The sequence below is a fragment of the Rhineura floridana genome, chromosome 4, assembly GCF_030035675.1.
Source record: "Rhineura floridana isolate rRhiFlo1 chromosome 4, rRhiFlo1.hap2, whole genome shotgun sequence".
NCBI classification, from domain to species: domain Eukaryota; kingdom Metazoa; phylum Chordata; class Lepidosauria; order Squamata; family Rhineuridae; genus Rhineura; species Rhineura floridana.
Genome location: NC_084483.1, coordinates 159,550,644 through 159,569,431, shown reverse-complemented (window position 1 = coordinate 159,569,431; position 18,788 = coordinate 159,550,644). Strand labels below are relative to the sequence as shown.

The following is an 18,788-nucleotide window of genomic DNA, read 5'->3' as shown; positions in this document are numbered from 1 at the left end:
GAATAATTTTAAGGCCGGGGAAACTAGATTGCCCCCTGCTGTACAGTGGAAATTCAGAATAGATCCACTTATTCTAAGTGCGGCCGATTTTATGTGTTCAATGTGTTTTCTCCAAGAGAGGGAGTCGGGGGGAAAAATACCAAGGTATTTAAAGGTCCGACATTGCTCAATTGGATGCCCATTTATTGTCCATTTGTATATTGGTGACCTTTTGCCAAATACCATGATTTTTGTTTTGGCGCAGTTTATTTGTAGATGTTCGGTGGCACAATAAGATGAGAGCCTAGCCAGGGCCCTTCTGAGCCTGTTACGGGTTATTGATAATAGGGCCATGTCGTCCGCATATAAAAGTAGGGAAACTTTCCTTGGGCCTAGGGAAGGAGGGAAAAGGTCCGTTCCTGATACTGCCGTTACTATGTCATTTAGATAGAAGTTAAATAAAAAAGGTGCCAGAGGGCAACCCTGTTTGACTCCTTTTGTTGTTAGAAAAGGGTCTGTTTGGGAACCTGTGGGGCCCACTCTGACTCTAGCGTTGGTATTGGTGTATAGTGATCTTATCAGGAATAATAAGCGACCGTCTATGTTGGAGTTTTTAAGTTTTCCCCATAGTCTAGTTCTGTCGATTGAGTCGAACGCTGCCGCTAAGTCAACAAAGGCTACGAATAGACGGTTTGTCAGGCCATGCATTGACCTTTTTGCTAAAAAGGTGAGGGTGGCACAGTGGTCTATCGTGCTGTGGCCTTTCCTGAATCCTGCTTGTTCAGGATGGATGATTCTATTGGCCTCCTCCCATTCTTCTAATTTCATCATTAGGAATTTTGCGTAGAGTTTGGCTCCGGTGTCTATCAAACTTATTGGACGATAGTTATTCGGATTTGCGCGATCGCCCTTTTTAAAGATTGGAATAATTATACTGAGGTTCCATCCAGCAGGAAGTTCGCCAGTGTCATTTATTTGGGTGAAAAGTTTTGCTAGAATCGGGGCCCACCAGTCTGGGAAGTTTTTAAAAATGTCTGGGGGTAACATGTCCTCACCAGGCGCCTTCCCTTGTTTGAGGGAAGAAATTAGTTCCTTCACTAAAGATGGTGGGACTGGGGGCCAAGGAGGTGATGATGGCTTCCGCTGTAAGGGGAGAGAAAAGTGAGGGGATTTTTGTTGGTGATTTTGGGAAGCGTAATGGTCAAGCCATTGTAATGCTGTGATCTGACATGGCTCCTGTGGGTGCTTTGCTCCCCTGGTTACCAATTCCCAAAATCTGCCCTCATTTTTGTCTTTGACAGATTGAGCAAGGGATAACCAGCCAGCTCTTGCGAATGCATGCTTTTTCTGTTTTAATAGCTGCTTGTAGTTTGATCTTAAGATCACAAGTGTTGCCCGAGGGTAGTTTGTCGGGTCTCTTAGTGCCCCCCTTGTGTATTTCGTTAACTGGTTCCTTGCCATTTTGCAGTCTCTGTCAAACCATGACTTGGCCCATTGTCTATTTGGCTTATTAAAATGGGTCTTTGTTAGTATTGGTCTGAGAGCATTAATTATGGTTTGATAGTGAGTCAATACTTCTCCTGGTCTGGTTATGAGATTTTGTTTGTTTACACTAAACTGGGGGCTAGACAGGAGTAGGGCAATGGAAGTGTTTAGCTCTTGTGACCAGGGCTTTCTTTGTTCTATCGGTAAGCCCTCATCAATCGCAGAGCATGATTGGGGAAGACTAGATGGAGACGTTTTGAAAAACAGGATTAAAGGCAGGTGGTCGCTTTCTGGCCTGTTGTCTACTTTAAACCCCGTGATCTCTAGAAATAGGGGCATTGAGATGAAAATATAGTCTATTACACTGGCCCCTCTGTTGGTCATGTAAGTATATGTTCCTTTGGAAGAGTCCTGCTTGGAGCCATGGGGACATTGTAGAGTTGTCATACTGAGAAAATCGACTAGCCAGCGGCCTTGCTTGTTGGAATGGGTGTCTCGCGATGTCCTAGGATCTGTGGGTAAAGGTGGATAAGGGTCATTGTTCATGGCGGCGATCACCCCAGGACTGAGAAGACCAAGTCTGGCATTGAAGTCTCCGCAGAGGATGATGTGGGATTGAGGATATCGTCTCCTTATTTCGCTCATTGTATCTGATAGTTGTTCCCACGTTGATTCTTGTCGGGCTATTGCGGGCGGGAAATAGATGTTTACGCATATGAGCGAGCCAAATTTGTTATCTGTTAGCCTGATAGCTAATATGTGTTGGGTGTCTCCACAGGGCAATAGCTCAGAGTCCACTAGGAGATCCACCGAAACTAGGGTTGTGAGTCCTCCACTTGCACGCCCTTTGTTTTTATTTTTGGTTGCCGGGATGTTGAAGCCTCTGTAGCCTCGTAGATGTGGGGTGTTCTCTATGGACAGCCAGGTCTCTCGCAGACATATTATCTTGAATTTTTGTAGATATGACGACCATTCTGCATCGTGGAGTTTGTTTTTCCATCCCATGATGTTCCATGAGAGTATCGAGAAGGGTCAGTTGTTATGTGCATTGGAGATGTCACTGTTATTCATCGCATTACTTTTGGAACTTGAGTTTAATCCCTCCTTTGATCTTCTTTTCAACTTAGAAGGCATTGAGTTTAGGTTATCTGGGTCATCTAGAGAAAGTGCCAGCAATGGTGTTTCATTTGCCATTATCACCGAAAGATCGGAGACTGTCTCGTTACTTGTTTCAGTGGATCGAGATGGCTGGAGAGAAAGATTTGGTATAGGTAATTGGATATGTGCACTTACCAAATGGAATTTCATTAGGTCCAGTCTGGAAAGTATTGCTATTCTTTCGTTAAATGGAGGAGCAGTAAAAGCTTCCAGTAGAGATTTTTCATCCTCATCTAGAGGTTCCTGGGACCAATAAAGAGTGTGGTTCAGTTCCTGTGGAGGCAAAGGCAACGAGGTTTCAAAGTCGGGTCTGGCCTCTTTGGAAACCTGAGCATGTTCTTCTTTTGGGACCGGGGTAATTTGATCTTCACAAATTGAAATGCTTAGGTCTTCCTTCGCTTTTGGTCTCTTATTAATCGTTGAGCTTGAAAGAGAATTGAGCATCTTTGTGTCGGTCAGAGGGAGAGGTGGTGCCTTCTTTTCAAAATAGCGGTGGGTGTGTATGTCTAACACTGCTAATGAAGTTCTATGTTCCCAAAAGTTTTTCGCCTTCCACTGTGTGGCAAATGAGATGATTGCCCTGGCGGTGACTTTATTGTAATATAAGTATTCGATCCTTGTTATATCTTTTATGCTGAAGTTAAAAAGAGAGCTGTGTTGTAAGAGTTTTAAAAAGTGGTGTTTCCTTTCCATTTGAGGCTGAAAACCGAGTGGTTTAGGGTAATTATCGAGAACTATTTTGTGTCTGCTCCAACTCAGTTCCCACGCTTTTTGTTGATTTGCTTGTTCGTCTGTTGGGTGGCCATTTAAGATCAAAGGATTTGGCCTAGGAGGAGTCATTTTCTGGGTGTCTGTGTTTCCCTTTTTTGGTTCGTCATTCTTTTCTTGCTTTTTTTCTTTTACTTTTGGGGTGTACTGATCCAGGCTTTTAAAGAGCTTGTTGAAGTTTATTTTGTTCCCCTTCACCGTTTTTATGTTTTTTATATTTTGTGTTTTTTTTTTCTTTTTTGGCAAGGTTTTCATTTTCCTCTTTTTTCCCTTCGAATGATTTTTCGTTAGCGGCACTGAATCCTTCTTTGTAAGTTGTTGGGCACTTTCAGGAAGCGAAACATTCTTTAAGGAGGTTGAGGGAATTTGTTGAAGGGGAGCCAGGAGTTTTAAATGGAATTCAACTAGATCTGTCAGTAGGTGATTGCACTCGGTAAGAAAGACTCTTATCTGTCCCAGCTCTGCTGTTATATTGGACAGACCTTCGGATATTGAATTCTGTCGGTCATTAACTGCATTGGTTGTTAAATAGGGCTGTTTGCCAGAGGCTTCGTTTAGATGTAGCTGGCTTGTTGGCTCTTCTAAAAGGATATATTCCTCTGGTGTTTTGTTGTCAGGAATATATGACTTCGCTGACTCCAAGTCCTGTTATTCGGCCATCCTCAGCTCTAACGCCAAGTTGGGGGTTAAAGGGGAAACTTCCTCCCATTCTGTGAGATTTTTGATATTTATTGACCATTCATTTGGCCCATAAGAGTTCTGACACTCAGAGTGTTCCATTGGGTAACTTGTAAGTGGCTGGAAGAACTGAGTTATTTTTGGCTGGCTTCCAGCTTCTTTGTTGTCAAGAGTTATAAGTTGAGCCTGCAAGGGTTTTTTTTCTTGGTCACTTTGAGCTGTTTGTATTGCTTTAAATGCTAGGCTTGCTTCTTGTATTTTCCGTGCTCTCCTTGTCAATACCATTTGGTAATTATTTATGTTTGTGTGTTTATAGCTCCTGTGATATGCATACTGTTATTTCTCTTCCTAAGCCGAACTCTTTTCTTTTCAGAACGATGTTTTGATTGTTCTGATGTAACAAGCGTGACTTCAGTACCAGCGAGGGTTTAGTCCTCCCCCTGCTGCAGAATTGTTACACACAATGCTTGGTGTTGCTGAAAGTCAGGCAGAAGCACCTACATCCACAATTCATCTAAAGGCCATTTGGGAGTAAATACATAAGCCCAGATTTCTTGTACTTCATATAGCAATTACAATGACATGTTATCCTGTTTTGTTGAAATGCCATCCTGTCAATGCTGTCTTTGTGGCAGATGTTTCAAAGACATGTAAATATTACTTGCCCAAAGGAGGGAATTAGTATATGAGGTGATCTGGTCCCTAGAGACAGGCTTTGGGCGAAACTGGAGTATATGAACATCGACAGGCGTCTTCTGTTACTTGTTCGTTCTCTATATGATAACACCTGTGTCCGATGTAATAGTGCTGGCCAGTTATCTAGGCCCATTTCTACCCTCAGGGGTGTCAAACAAGGATGTATCCTAGCGCCTACCTTGCTCAACCTGTACATCAATTCCTTGATTGATAACCTTTACTCCATATTGCTCCCATCAGTCACGACTGGCGCATAGGCCTCTCTCTGTCCTAATATATGTTGATGATGTAGTTCTTCTTTCGTTAACGTGCATCGGATTAAGACGCTCACTAAGTGCGCTCGCTTCTTATTGCCAAATGGAGCATCTGACGATTAACTATGCCAAATCGAAGATACTGGTGTTCTCAAGGAAAAGGGCCATCCATCGTTGGCAGATCAACGGTCATCAAATAGAACAGGTGTCTTCATTTAAATATCTCGGGCTAATGTTTCACTCGTCGGGCATGTGGCGCCATCAACTAAAGAGAACTGTTTTAAATGCTCAAAAAAACTCAAGAGCCCTGCTTTCCTTTTTTTACTCTAAAGGTGGCCAACATGTGCCTTCAGCAATTCATATCTTTGTAGCTAAAGTCATCACTCAATTGCTGTATGGTTCGCAAGTCTGTATTTATTCCACCTATGCCCCTTTAGAGTCGATTCAAACAGGATTCCTACGCTCCCTTCTCGGTGTCCCGAGCTGTGTTCCAAACTCTATTCTTTGTCTAGAAGCTAGAGTCCCACAGACAGAAACACGTATGTGGATGAGCAAGGTAACATTTTGGTTAAAAATGTTTTTTGCACCAGTTGGCCTGACCTCTCTCATACTGACTGATCCTTTTTTGTCTACTTGGAAACGGGCCTTGAAAGAGAAATTGTTTAGTTTAGGCTTCCCTATCATGTCGATCTCAACTTTAGAGCACTCCAAAGCCAAAGATCTATTACTCCAGCGTATCATGGACACTGACATTCAAAAGCATATGACGCAAGCAGCACCATATACTTATCTTAGTTATAATTTAAGACCACTCAGCGCTGCCCGTTATTTATCCACGCTGATAATACCAAAGTTCAGGAAAGCTTTCACTCAAGCCAAATTTAATATTCTACCATCGGTCTATCTGGATGGAAAATTTAAAAAAATTCCTGTTAAGGAGCGACTTTGTCCCTGTGGAGAAGGGGCAATCGAGACAGTGGACCACGTCCTACTCCACTGTACTTTCTATTGCGATTTACACTCTGTCCTAATTTTCCCCATCCTTCAAAGTATACCTGGCCAGGAAGAAGTCTTTTATGTGAAATTTCTTCTATCGGATTCCACCCCCCAAGTGATTGCCAAGGTGGCAAGCTTCTGTGCGGCCACCATATGCTGCAGAAAGTGCTTAACTACAGAGGGCTAATGTAATACTGACTCCTTTATGAATTCAATTACGGCAGCATCTTTGCCTTAACTATTTTAATTGTTAAATTTTATATTCTTTTAATGGTTTTTACTATTGTGCAATTTTTGCTGGTCTATGCACCGTAATAAATTACTCATTCATTCATATGAGGTTGTTGCATTATCATTGCCACATGAAAGGGTTTCTCTAATAGAACAGATGGTAGAGAACAGCACACACACACTGTTCCCTCTTTGCTGACCACAACCACCAAAGTACTTGGCAAATCCACTGAATTACAAGGCAATGCAACGTCAGCACATGGAACTATGCCAACCAAGCAAATATAACATGTCATTAATTTTATATAATAGAGCTTGATTGTGGAATTCAGAGTATCCTTCTGGTAGAACTTGTAAGCTGGGGACAGAGAAACCACAAGGCTCTCTGGCTATAGCAAAATCAAATCTGAAAACAAGTCACAGTGGCTGTGGTCCACTAACCAGTAAAATGGAGTTGTCTGGATTGTCTGAAATGAACAGTCTGAAATGCAAATTCTTTCATTTATAGATGAGGCTGAGTACTGGGGATGGTGGCGAGAGAGAGACAAAACAAAAGCCTGGGCTGGCAATGCAAATACTCCTCAATTGACAGAAAAAAATGGCAACTGCTATGGAGTTTGATCATTTAAGCTGCTCTTGTGGTTCTGTTACATAGGAGGCTTCCACTCCAAATGGAGTTTGGAGGCTTGGGTTGAAATGGGGAGCATTGCCCCTTGGCACTAGTACAGAGGCAAGCAGGAGAGACGAAGAAAAGTCTACAATGACGCACCAAATTCTGGTCATGAGTAGCTGGAGTCATTGAGAATTCCTACCAGCAGCACATTACCAGGAATGTTGAAAAGGAGGAGGGGAATGCTCAGAAGGGTGTGCATTCGGTTAGTAAGACGTGGTCCTCAGATAGGTGACTTTGCTGTGCTTAGCTAAGGCCAGCAGCTGCTAAGCCTGCGTCATTGCCAGCCAACAATAGGGACTGCTGAGAGCTGTAACTCAGTGGAAAACATTCTGTAACTTGCAGTACAAAGAAAGGAATGGATGGAGGCTATTTTTAGAGCAGCAAGTTTACATAACAAGCATCCATGAATCTGTCCTAGAGAAACTAAAGGCCTGGGAATCACTAACAGGGCTGAATTCTTGTCTCATTAATAGGATTTGTTTCTTTGGCCCTTGATTTCAGTTCATGTGTGCTTCAAAGGGGTGCCTGGGGTATTCAGCATAATTTCCCTCTGCCTTCAGAAGGCCAGGATCATGGCCTCTGAAACCTTGGAGTTATTCTGACTTTTGTTTAAATGTCAGTGTTTACATTCAGCGGTGTGTGTGTGCGTATGGTGTGTTATGTGTGTGTGGGGCGGGAGAGAGAAAGAGAGGAGAAAATGCAGAGAGAGAAATTTATTCTCTTTTTCTGCTTATCACACTGTCAAATGCAACTAATAATAACACAAAAATTGACAGTAAGGTCAGCTGTCTCAGCACCTGCCACATGGTCCTAGGTTTCCTAGGTCCTAGGAAGCTGGACTCCCCCCCCCATCCAGTAGTTTGATGACACTAGTTTCTCTTGCTTCCCTGCAATGGCTCCTCTCCCAAAGCCGAAGAACTATGGTTGGTAACAATACAATTAATACACCCTTATCACCTTTTCCTCTGCACCTGAGCTCAGCCACTAAAACCTAACCTCAGAAAGTTTTGCAATGCTTCTGAAGGACACTCAGGCAGATCTACAGGGAAAACATGTTCCATAAATGTGGGGCAGCCACTGAGAACACCTGTCTTTACATGAATTTTATGTCCTTTCTTTGTTCACAGTTAAGAAGGTGTTCTTTGTCAAGTAGAGAAATTTTAATAGCACATTAAGGGTAGAGACAACCTCTTAGGTATATTAAACCCCTAACCATTAATGGTTTTCCAGGACATAACCAATTATCCTGAATTGCACCCAGATGACAATGAGGCACAAACACGCAAGCTAAAACATTGCCTTAATGTGCTCTTGGCAGCCTACTCTCCTTTAAGATGCAAGTCATCCCATTCTGTATGTGCTGAAGCTGCTGAACACTAATCAAGGACAGATCTGAATACCACACACCACCATTATCTAGTCTTAAGAAGCCAAAGCATGTATCTTCCTCATAGGCTCCAGCACCATACTAGACAGCTTTAAAAGGTGGGCTATTTTCTCCATTTTTCTCTCTCTTTCATGGACATTCATTCAATGCAGGTAGGATTGTCATCACAATTATCAAACTGGGGTGGAAATCCAAAATCTGTGCTGGCAGGAAAAAGCAGACCAGCTCCTAACTTTCTCAGCCTCCAGACTTGCAATGAAGTCTCTGGCAGTCCTGCCTTGGGATAGTGGTGAATTTTGATTCAGTTTGCATTTAAAGGTGAGCTGACCTAATTTGCACTTTCTGAAACAATGCACAAACCAAAACACAGCCATCTTTCAAAATTTGCACTTCTCTGAATTTTGCAATGCAGTTCTCCATCCAAGTACAAAAAATGAATGTACTAGAGTACATAAAAATCACATATTAGTGAAAATAACATACAAAAATGGATAATTTTAGGGGAAATTCCATTGCAAAAATATGTCTATTACTCAAAATTGCATAAAAGCATTTGTATTAGGAGACATTCATATTAAAATGGTGAATTTTCATGAGGACTTTTTTTTAAAAAAAATTGCAACCTGATGTGGAAATGTGGAGAACTAAACTTAAGACTCAAAAAATGAGAATCAGAGAGAAACTGTAACTGACCATGTTGCCCATCCCTAATCCTGCCACCTGCTTTGTCTCCCTCATCTGCAGCATGCTCTAAAGTGGGCAATCAGACAGAAATATGGAGGAATCAGCCCCATGCAAGTTTTAAAGAAAGGTTTAAAAGGTTTGGAGCCTTGACCAATGATTAGCACCTGAGAAGCTGGTATGTGGACAGCCAGAGGGTTATTTAAGAAATCATGATCTCAAAAGAGTACAGACTTGTAGCAACAAAAAAATTCAACATGATCCAAGCAACTGACTGCTTCTGCTGAACCCACTGAGGGTTTGTTTCTACAGTAAGGAATCCCACTATGGTTTTTTCAAATTAAAACTTAATCTCTCTTTTCATAAACCAAGGATTTTACTCCAGATTGATTCCTTCTTAACTATGGCTTGATTGACACTAACTTTCACAATAGGAACTGGCATTTTCCCTGGTGTGGGCAGATTGCTTGGAAGTGGCTTGGAAAGTAACCTGACGCTGGCCCACTAAGTGGTAAATGTGATAGGCAGAAAAAAGGAGACAGAATTCCCCCCCTTTCTGTCAGGCATTATGGGATTTATAGCTAGAGACATGGATTTGGATTGAAATTGCAATTGGAAGACACCTGCTCATGTGGAGTTTGTGTGAGCTACTGATTCTTACCTCACATCTGCAGCCCCTTGCCCTGCAAGTTGGGGTCCTCCAACTTTCTTGTGCCATTTTTTTGGGTGGTTGCAGTTAGGATTGGGCAACTCTGATCACTGTGGTTTCTCTCAGTTTCTCATTTTTGAGAAATTTCTGGGAGGAAGAGTGGGATATAATTAATTAATTAATTAATTAATTAATTAATATCCCAGGCTTAAATTCAGTTCCCCACGTGTTCACAGCAGCTTGCAATTTCAAAACAAATCCTCATGAAAATTCATCAGCATTTCTGTTTGAATTTAAGGCAATACACACATTTTTGTATGCAATTTTGCCTAACATACATAATTTACAAAGCAATTTCCCCTAATGTATTGGATGTTTGTATGTTATTTTTACTACGTAAGTATTTCTATGCAAGCTTTACATCAGTGTATGCATTTTTATACACGTTACCTGATTAGAGGACAGCACTGCAAAACTCAGAGAAGTGTGGCTTTCAAAGGATGGCTGTGTTTCGGTTTGCATATTATTTTGGGAAATGTGAATTGGGTAAGTCTGCCTTTAAATGTGAACTTAAGGCAATTTCTCCCCCCTCCCTAGTTGCAGTAGATATGTATGCCTTCCATTCAGGCAGTTGAATATTTGGATCCAACCTATGGTGCTGTGTTAAAGGCATGATGGATGGGTTTTACTTCCATTCAGAGATTGCTTGATCTTGATGTTTCAGATTTAGAAAGGAAACTTTCCTTGCATCACACCAATTTGTGGTCAGGGATGGGGCCATGCAACCTGGCTCCATGAGACCGTGCAACCTGACTCCTTGTGACTTGGTACCAGGCAACTAAGCTCATTTGCTTGAATCTTCAGGAGCTATTTGCTCTGGGGACATTTTTCAGCAGTGCATCTGATTTTGGCACCACTGTAGTATGGGTTGTATACAACGACCTATGATGCGGAAGATTTGGCTCTTGCTTTTTGGGTAGGGTAGGGTAGGGCCAATTCATAAGGCCAGATATTTTGGTCTCTTCCAGCACCAAGATTTTAAAATAATATGATTCAGAGCATGGTTCAGGTTGCTAGTGGGTTAAATTTGTTCATTTCCAATCCACACCCCTGCTAAAACATGTATTGTAAAATACATTAACAAAGAGAGGACTGCCAACTTTTTATAATGATCCAAGATCTTAATCACAGGTTTTCCTTTTTGCATTCAGCAATACTATGGACCTTTTCCTCACACACACAGGCCAGTTTTGTTCATTCATTTTCTGTAATGCATACACTTACTGGGCTGCTTTTCATTTGCTTTATTAATTCACGTGCTTGGGCTGGGAGATTCCTATGGAAACAGAAAAGGAAAGCATTCAAATGTGCACTTGGAAATGGCAGCTCAATGGAGTCAACCAACAGGAGGAGTATTATCAGGGGACAGAACTAGGATATGACAGACCCTATTTAATGTCCGTGTTCTGACATGGGGAGTCATTTCTGGTCATTCACCAGCTGCCAAGTAGGACCAAAAAGAAAAGCATACCTTCTAATGCACCAATTTATTAATATGAGGAATGTTACTGGGGAGCCCCAAACTCATGAAATATTGTGTTGTCTCTTTCATGAAATGGAACACTGCCAGTAGCTTTTTTTTTTTTGCAAAATACAAGCTGTGATCTTGCACTGTACTCTTTGTGCAAGTAGACCACCTGCGTGCACCATTTTCCCTTTGCTGGCTGTCAGCATATCATCAGAACTAACTCTAAGCTGTTGTGGAAAATTCAGTTCAGCTCTGTCTGGATTTATTGATCCTGCCCTTCCTCCAAGGACCCCAGGGCAGCACATATGTTTTTTCACCCTGCCTTATTCTCACAACTCCATGAAGTAGACATCGCTGAGAGATAATGACCGGTCACCCAGTTAATTTCATGTCTGAGTGAGGATTTGAATCGGAGTCTCTCTAGTCCTAATGTAACCACTACATTGCCCTGGTTCTCTGTTTGAAAAGGAGCATCAGTAACAGCAGTACTCCTAAGGGTACCTCTGCATTCCACTAGGCAATGGTACCTAGGAAGTCCAGGGATAGGTATATATGATAGGTCTCTGTCATGTCACATGTATTTATCCATGATCTGATGTCTACATTAAACTGCAGTTTTTACAAATAAATTTCTGATGAACATACATATTTAAATATATTAATATATATTTAAATGTGCATTCTCTCTCAAAATACATATTTGAATAAATGTTTTGATATGTTTAAACTGCCGAAAATTCTGTCACAACATTTGGGGAAGGGCAAAATCTAGTATATAGCTAAATTCCAATCTGCACATTCAACCAAGAGTTGCAGATCAGGTAATTTCATATTGAAATGTGCAAAGATTGTGTTCCTCAAGCATCCTTAACTTAAGACTTGGGATTGGGCAGCTTCTCTCCCTCTCTCATTTTCATTTTATGAAGTGACATTCCAGGAGCAATATGAGCTGTACAAGGCAAGAAATTCTTCGTTATCAATCAAGAAGAGCAAAGGTAGGGTAGAGGCACACTTACTGTTCTGCCAGTTCCAGTGTGATTCTACCTCTCTTTTCTGAAAACGGGGACACATGATGCTCATCAAACCTTGCCCCTTTTTTACTGTGAAACCTGGTGGGATCAGCTTGATTGTGTTTTTAAAAATTTGCTTCAGGCAGATTTTGCAACTGATCGGCAGCTCAACCCTTCCCCTCCAGGTGTGGCCAATGGAAACGCTTTGCTGTGAGCGACTAGTGTACTCACAGTCATAGTATAAGTTCCCTAAAAGACTGGCTACACAGGTGACTACAAGCTGCAAAACACACCAGCCACAGCCAGCCTGCCCACCTGCCTGCTAACCAGCCAGCATCGCACCCAAACAGCAAAGAAGTTCCAACCAATTATTTTTGTTGACGGATCGGCTCTGACAGACTGCATTTGAAGTTAAAGCTCTAAATTTTCAAGGATGCTCTTGGAAGCTCTGTGCTATTCCACAGCCATGCCACCTAACGTCTAACTCCCTCTGGAGTTAATTTAGTGCTTGGTGAAAGGTGATCAATTGAGGACATCAGAAATATATTCAGACAGCTACAATATGGAAAAGATTTTCTAGCAAGAGTTGATTCTTGAATCTTTAACCATGCATATATCCCAGAAGGGAGATGAGATGAAAGATAGACAAGGGCCCCTCAGTATTGGGGCATACTTTAGGCTTAGATAGATCATCATTTCACACCCTTCTTTGCCCAAATGTGTCTCAAGGAGCCTTACTGTGCTGTTGCTCCTCCCTCTGCTACATTGAATCCAGCTGTTTCCTTCTGGGTGCCAGTTGAGAAACCAGAGAGATTTGGATTAAATTTTTTCAAAATGTCTGGCAGAAAAGGAAAAATGCAAAGTAAATCTCTGTATGGTAAGCAAGAAATACTGTTAACTCCCAAACAACATTTTACTGCTTTGCTAAATCACTAAGAGCCACCACACATTTTATAAATATTCCCAATATTGTAATTTGTCAATTAGCGGAATAAAAATGGTAGAAAAGAAAACATCTCCATCAAGTTTCTTGGTTCTGTTCCCCTCAACAGAGCTGTTGTTACAGGTCAAAGTGTCAGTGCTGAAGACAGGAATCCGCCTATACAAAGCCAGACTATTGGCCGATCTTGTTCAGTATTGTCTACTCCAGGAGTGAGGAACCTCAGGCCAAGGGGCCAAATGTGGTCCTCCAGGCCTCTCTGGTCCTCAGGACTCCCCCCCGGCTACATCTTCTCCCCTGTCATACCCCTTCTCCCCTGGCTACACCCCTCACCAGCCCTTTGCAACCTCTGGGTGTTTTTGCCTGGATGGAGGACAGAGAGGGTGTGTGAGTGAGTACAGAAACTAGCATAGGTCAAATTCATATTGGTTACTCCACTGAAATTGGCCTCTGGCCTCACCCACTACTGGCAGTGGCCCGCAGAAGGGAATGCAGCCTTCAAGCTGAGGGTTTCAGACAGTGTCTTTCTCAGTCCTACCAGTAGATGCCACGAATTGAACCTGGAACCATATGCATTCAAAGCATGTGCTCTAACACTGAGCTATAGCCTTTCCCTGGTGGGCTGTACAATCGATTGATATGATTGATAAAGGATGGATATTTTGATTCTGAGATCTTCCTCAAAAAAAATGTAAAAAATCTGAATGTTCCATGTCTGCAGTGAACATACTAAACACTCAAATGAGGGCTATTTCACACATTATATTCTTTTCACACATTACATTTTTCTTCCACAGAAATTACTTTTCAATGGGAATAAAGACGGCAATCTGTTCTGTTCAAAGTAAATTCTCTCTCACACACACGCACACACCAACACACTTTGGGTCCACAGCTGAGGCAGTCATTACCCATATCAACTGCCTAATCAGTACACTGTCAACAAAAGAACAATCATATTGCAGTTCAAATGGTAGAAAGCACACAGGAAGTATATAATATGTGAAGAGGCTTTAAGGCGAGTAGAGATCCAGTGTTGGGGCTAGCCCTTTTGTTGTTGCTGCTGCCGCCTTTGTCTTATTGTATGCTGAGCAGCACAACAGCAAGACATTTAATGCAGTCTTTGCCAACCTGATGTTCTCCAGGCACGGCCATGCTGGCAGAGGCTGATGGTAGTTGCAGTCCAAATCATTTGGAGGGCACCAGCTTGGTGAAGGCTGCATTTAATCAATCAAGAGCTGACTGGGAATGGATGCTAGTTTCTTATTTTCAATTTTAGTCTCAGTAATGTAACTATCAAACTATTGTTCTCTATATTAGTCAGAGCAGGACTAAAGCCTGATCTGCCCTACCAGATTTTTGGATACCATCACTAACAGATTAGAATCTTAGTTTCACCTTCAGTCATGAACTGGAAAAGTGGAAAACCCATGGTGTGCAGGCAGGGACTCTTTCTTAAAGACATGTATACAATGAAGGTACACACACCTGGAATTTTTGGCACCCAGATGGCTGCCTGGTTTTCTTCTATAGTTGGGCTGCCCCTGTTCAGTATGTGATTTCTTAACACTTGCTTCAAGACAGGATCAGACAGGCTTTGGCAGCATTCAGATTGTTAACAAGCACTGTGTTTATGTGATCCCTCCTCCTCTCTCCTCTGACATGGGGCTTAATTCATTACTTCCTTTTTGGAATCGAACTAGTTTGCCATGACATCCAAACAGGCAAACCGTGGTTTATGCAATCTCTCTAAATCAGGATTGCCACCCACGATGAAATCATGGAGAGAAGCACTCAGTGGTTTTCCAGTTTGGGTATCATGGTGAACTATGGTTTGATTCAAGCTTGAAGTGAAGAATGAAGGCCCACAGGTAAGAGGAGCAAAGGAGGGAGCATATAAACACATTGTTTGCTCACAGTCCTTCAAATTATGGAGTACAAAGGATCATTTCAATATGGTCGTGTACTTTCCTCTTTCACACTTTGGTACTCAGGCTACTCACTAGGTAAGGTTGTGCGAGTCTCCAAGGTTTCATCACTCCCAATGCTAGAAAAAGGATAATACAGAATAATTCAGTGGCATTAACAGCACATCAAGGGCATACCATTTGTCCTAGAAACACAGCTGTATTAGCAAGAAGTGAAGGAGAGATGGATTAGGAACAAAAGCCCTAAAAAAACCACACAGTGGAGGGGGGAAAAGCCTTGCAGGATAAAAGGACAGGAATAAGCATGAATGAAGAGAAAGTATTGAAAGTTTTGAAATGAAATAAAATAGGACTGCAGCTAAAACAGAATGCAGGTCCCTAACAATAATACACAGTAAGAACTTAGAAATGCTATCTTTCATGATGATATACGTAATACATGCTGTCATCTGACCTTTCATCTGAACTTGCTGGTAATAAACTACACTTGTGAACATGAGGCCAGACTGTGCCGACACCTAACAGATAGCTGGGGATCTTAGATTTTAGGAAAGTATGCCAATACCCAACACTCTAGATACACTTGGGCATAAAACTGCTATGCATCCATCCATGCTAACTTCTTAACACATTTTACTGCAGTACAAGGTTGCAAATGCATTTGGATCTACAGACAGTCCTTTCTGCATAATCCCATCTTCTGCTCAACACTCTCCCCCACAACCCCCCGGAATTGACCTGGTAGGGATGGAATGATCTGTCAATTTTGGTTCGCTCTGTTTCTCATTTTTCCAGTCTTAAATTCAGTTCTCTACATTGCTGCAGCAATTTGCTGTTTTTTTTAAAAATCCTCATGAAAATTCCCCAGCATTTTCATGAGAATTTCTGTTAATAAACACATTTTGTAGGCAGTTTTGACTAATACACACAATTTTGCAAACAATTTCTTGTAATACAATGCATGTTTATGTTATTTTCAGTGATATATTCATTTTTATGCATACTTTCCCCTAACACATGCATTTTGTAAGCATTATTTGCAAACCGCACTGCAAAATTTGAATAACTGAATTTCAAAGGATAGCTGTGTTTCGGTTCTCATATTGTTTCAAAAACTATGAATTAGATAAATTAGGCATGAAATGCAAACTGAACTGAATTTCTCACCCATCCCTACCTGAGATCTAAATGAACCATTTCAAGCTCAGATTGTGGCTATATATAGTTTAACACCTCACCATCACCATCACACAGTGGGGTGGGGTGAGGTAAGGGTAAGCCAGGTATGGTCACATGAAATGAACATGAAGTATGCTAACAGAAGAGAATTGCCCTAATTTCTGAAAAAGCAAGGCTAATTTTAAGACAATCTCCAAACTACACCATTCAGACTTGTTGATTTAGGTGCATTCATTGCACACATGACATTGCAAACAAGACTGAGTAGTTGTCATAAGGTGACATTTGTTCCAGAGTTTTGTGCAATGACAACCATCTTACTGCATTTTAGCTCAACATTTTTGTGTAATAATAACCATAGTCTTACTGTATTTTTAGTAAAATGTCCATTATTGCACAAAAATCTGTGTTAAGGAAGGAAATCTGCACCAGATGTCTGAGTTGAACAGATCCAAGGCCACTTACAGGTTGCATCAAAGGCAAAGAGTTTTACATCAACATATATAAGCATTAAGTAAGTTCTGCATTAATGCTTCATAATTTCTCATCCCATAGTACCACACCTAGTGGAAGCTGGATGATAGTTTGGGAGTAATCTCAAACTTTGATCAGTTCAGAAATAATTTGCTGAAATACAGCTTGGGAAGAAAGTGCAGCAATGCAATCCACAAGAATGCTTGATGGCAGCATATTGTTGTAAGGGTACTAGTAAGGCTTTTGATTGTTGGAAAAAGAATAAACTGCATGTTTGGGCATGAGGACATGCTCAGAGATGTAATCTTCCCATATGCATTCTGTTCTCATTTTCAGCTTTATAATGGGGCTCTTCAACAAGGTGCTTTAAAAATTCTTTACTCCAGCAGAATGTGGGAGAAATTCTAGGAAATGTTCTACCTTTCTACCAAAGGGAGAGCCAGTGTGGTGTAGTGGTCAGAATGTTGGAAGACCAGGGTTTGATTCCACACTCAGCACTGAAGCTCACTGGGTGACTTTTGCCCAGTCTTTTTCTCTCAGCCTAACCTACCTTGCAGGATTGTTGTGTGGATTATATAAGGAGGGGAGACCCATGTGTGCCACCTTGAGCTCCTTGGAGAAAAGGTGGTATATCAATGCAATGATTGAATGAATGAATGATACCTCCAGGAAAGCCCTCTCCAAGCTGTTTTGAGATCATTCAAACCAGTTGCTTTGGCTCCTACAGCAGTCTGTAAATGAAATATATATAAATATATATAAGTGATAAAATTATGAGAAAGCAGTGGAGGAAAGACTGTGGTCTCTCAAAAAAACATTTGAATGACTGTTGCTGATGAGGCCATGAATAATATTAATCAGAATTTATCAAGGGCTGAGCAAGCTGAAGTGTGTGTGTGTGTGAGAGAGAGAGGGGGGGGGCAGCTATTTTCCTTTTGAGGGGAAAAAGGTCTAGCAAATGCTAGAGGCCCAGTCTATGCGTGTGTTGGAGGAATGAGTGATTTTTGGATAAGGTGAATCAATGGCATCCTGACACAATCCTGAAACACCCCATTTTGGCTACGCCCATCCGCCCCAGCCAATATGGCCAATGGTCAGGATGACAGTTATAGTCAAACGACATCTGCAGGACCACAGATTCCCTATCCCTGTTTCAATTGATGATGGTTATCTTGTATTTAAAGTATCCCTAACAGATGCCAGTTTTGAAATCCCCAAAGAAGGAAATTCCAAAATCTGGCAGGCAATTTATCCTTTTGTGGGATTTAATGCTTGGTTTTGTCACCAATTTATTTGTAGCCTTCTTAAACAGCAAAAGAATTCCCCCTTGCTAGGTTCTAAGTTACTGCTGGGTGTCAATTGCCACAGCATTCTTGGGAAGAACAGAATTTCTCAATATTCCTGCAGACCTACCGTCAAAGAATCACCCAGGGCTGCTATCACTTGGATGTCAGAAGGCTGCAGCATGTGCACTAGACAAGGGGGGGGAATAATGATTTATTTATTTATTAAGCTATTTATATGCCATTTGATACATATACAATTAAATTCAAGTCCAGTCAAGCAGTCAGTAAGAATACTTAAAATTCTACAGGGACTAGAAATGATATGCTGAATGGGCTGAACTTTGAAAATACAGAGATGGATGCCACTTTTTAAGTTGCAATCCCATACTTACTTACCTGAGAGTATGCTTTATTAAACCCATTTGGGAATTACTTCTCTAAGCATGCATAGGATTGTGTTTTACAAAAAAGAAGAAATGTTAATAGGCAGATCAACAATGCTAATCATTAAAAATACTGACCTAGAGAGCCAGTGTGATGTAGTGGTTAAGGTGTTGGACTACGACCTGGGAGACCAGGGTTTGAATCCCCACACAGCCCTGAAGCTCACTGGGTGACCTTGGGCCAGTCACTGCCTCTCAGCCTCAGAGGGAGGCAATGGTAAACCACCTCTGAATACCACTTACCATGAAAACCCTATTCATAGGGTCGCCATAAGTCGGAATTGACTTGAAGGCAGTCCACTTCCATTTCAAACAATGACATAAATATTCCTTATGGGACATGTTTTCCAAACCCTGCATTATCA

The 18,788-nt window shown here is 41.5% G+C and overlaps 1 protein-coding gene across 7 annotated transcripts in view; it reads right to left on the bottom strand.

The window, feature by feature from the left end:
- Window positions 1-18,788, bottom strand: part of PLB1 (phospholipase B1) — a 188,027-nt gene that overhangs the window by 23,267 nt on the left and 145,972 nt on the right. For all 7 annotated transcript variants that reach the window (XM_061624944.1, XM_061624951.1, XM_061624949.1 and 4 more), the window contains 5 exons: window positions 18,108-18,166; window positions 17,358-17,425; window positions 15,117-15,160; window positions 12,912-13,011; window positions 10,920-10,971 (listed from right to left, as the gene is read on the bottom strand). In XM_061624944.1, the coding sequence (XP_061480928.1) occupies window positions 10,920-10,971; window positions 12,912-13,011; window positions 15,117-15,160; window positions 17,358-17,425; window positions 18,108-18,166 (323 nt within the window). The remainder of the gene's footprint in view (window positions 1-10,919; window positions 10,972-12,911; window positions 13,012-15,116; window positions 15,161-17,357; window positions 17,426-18,107; window positions 18,167-18,788) is intronic.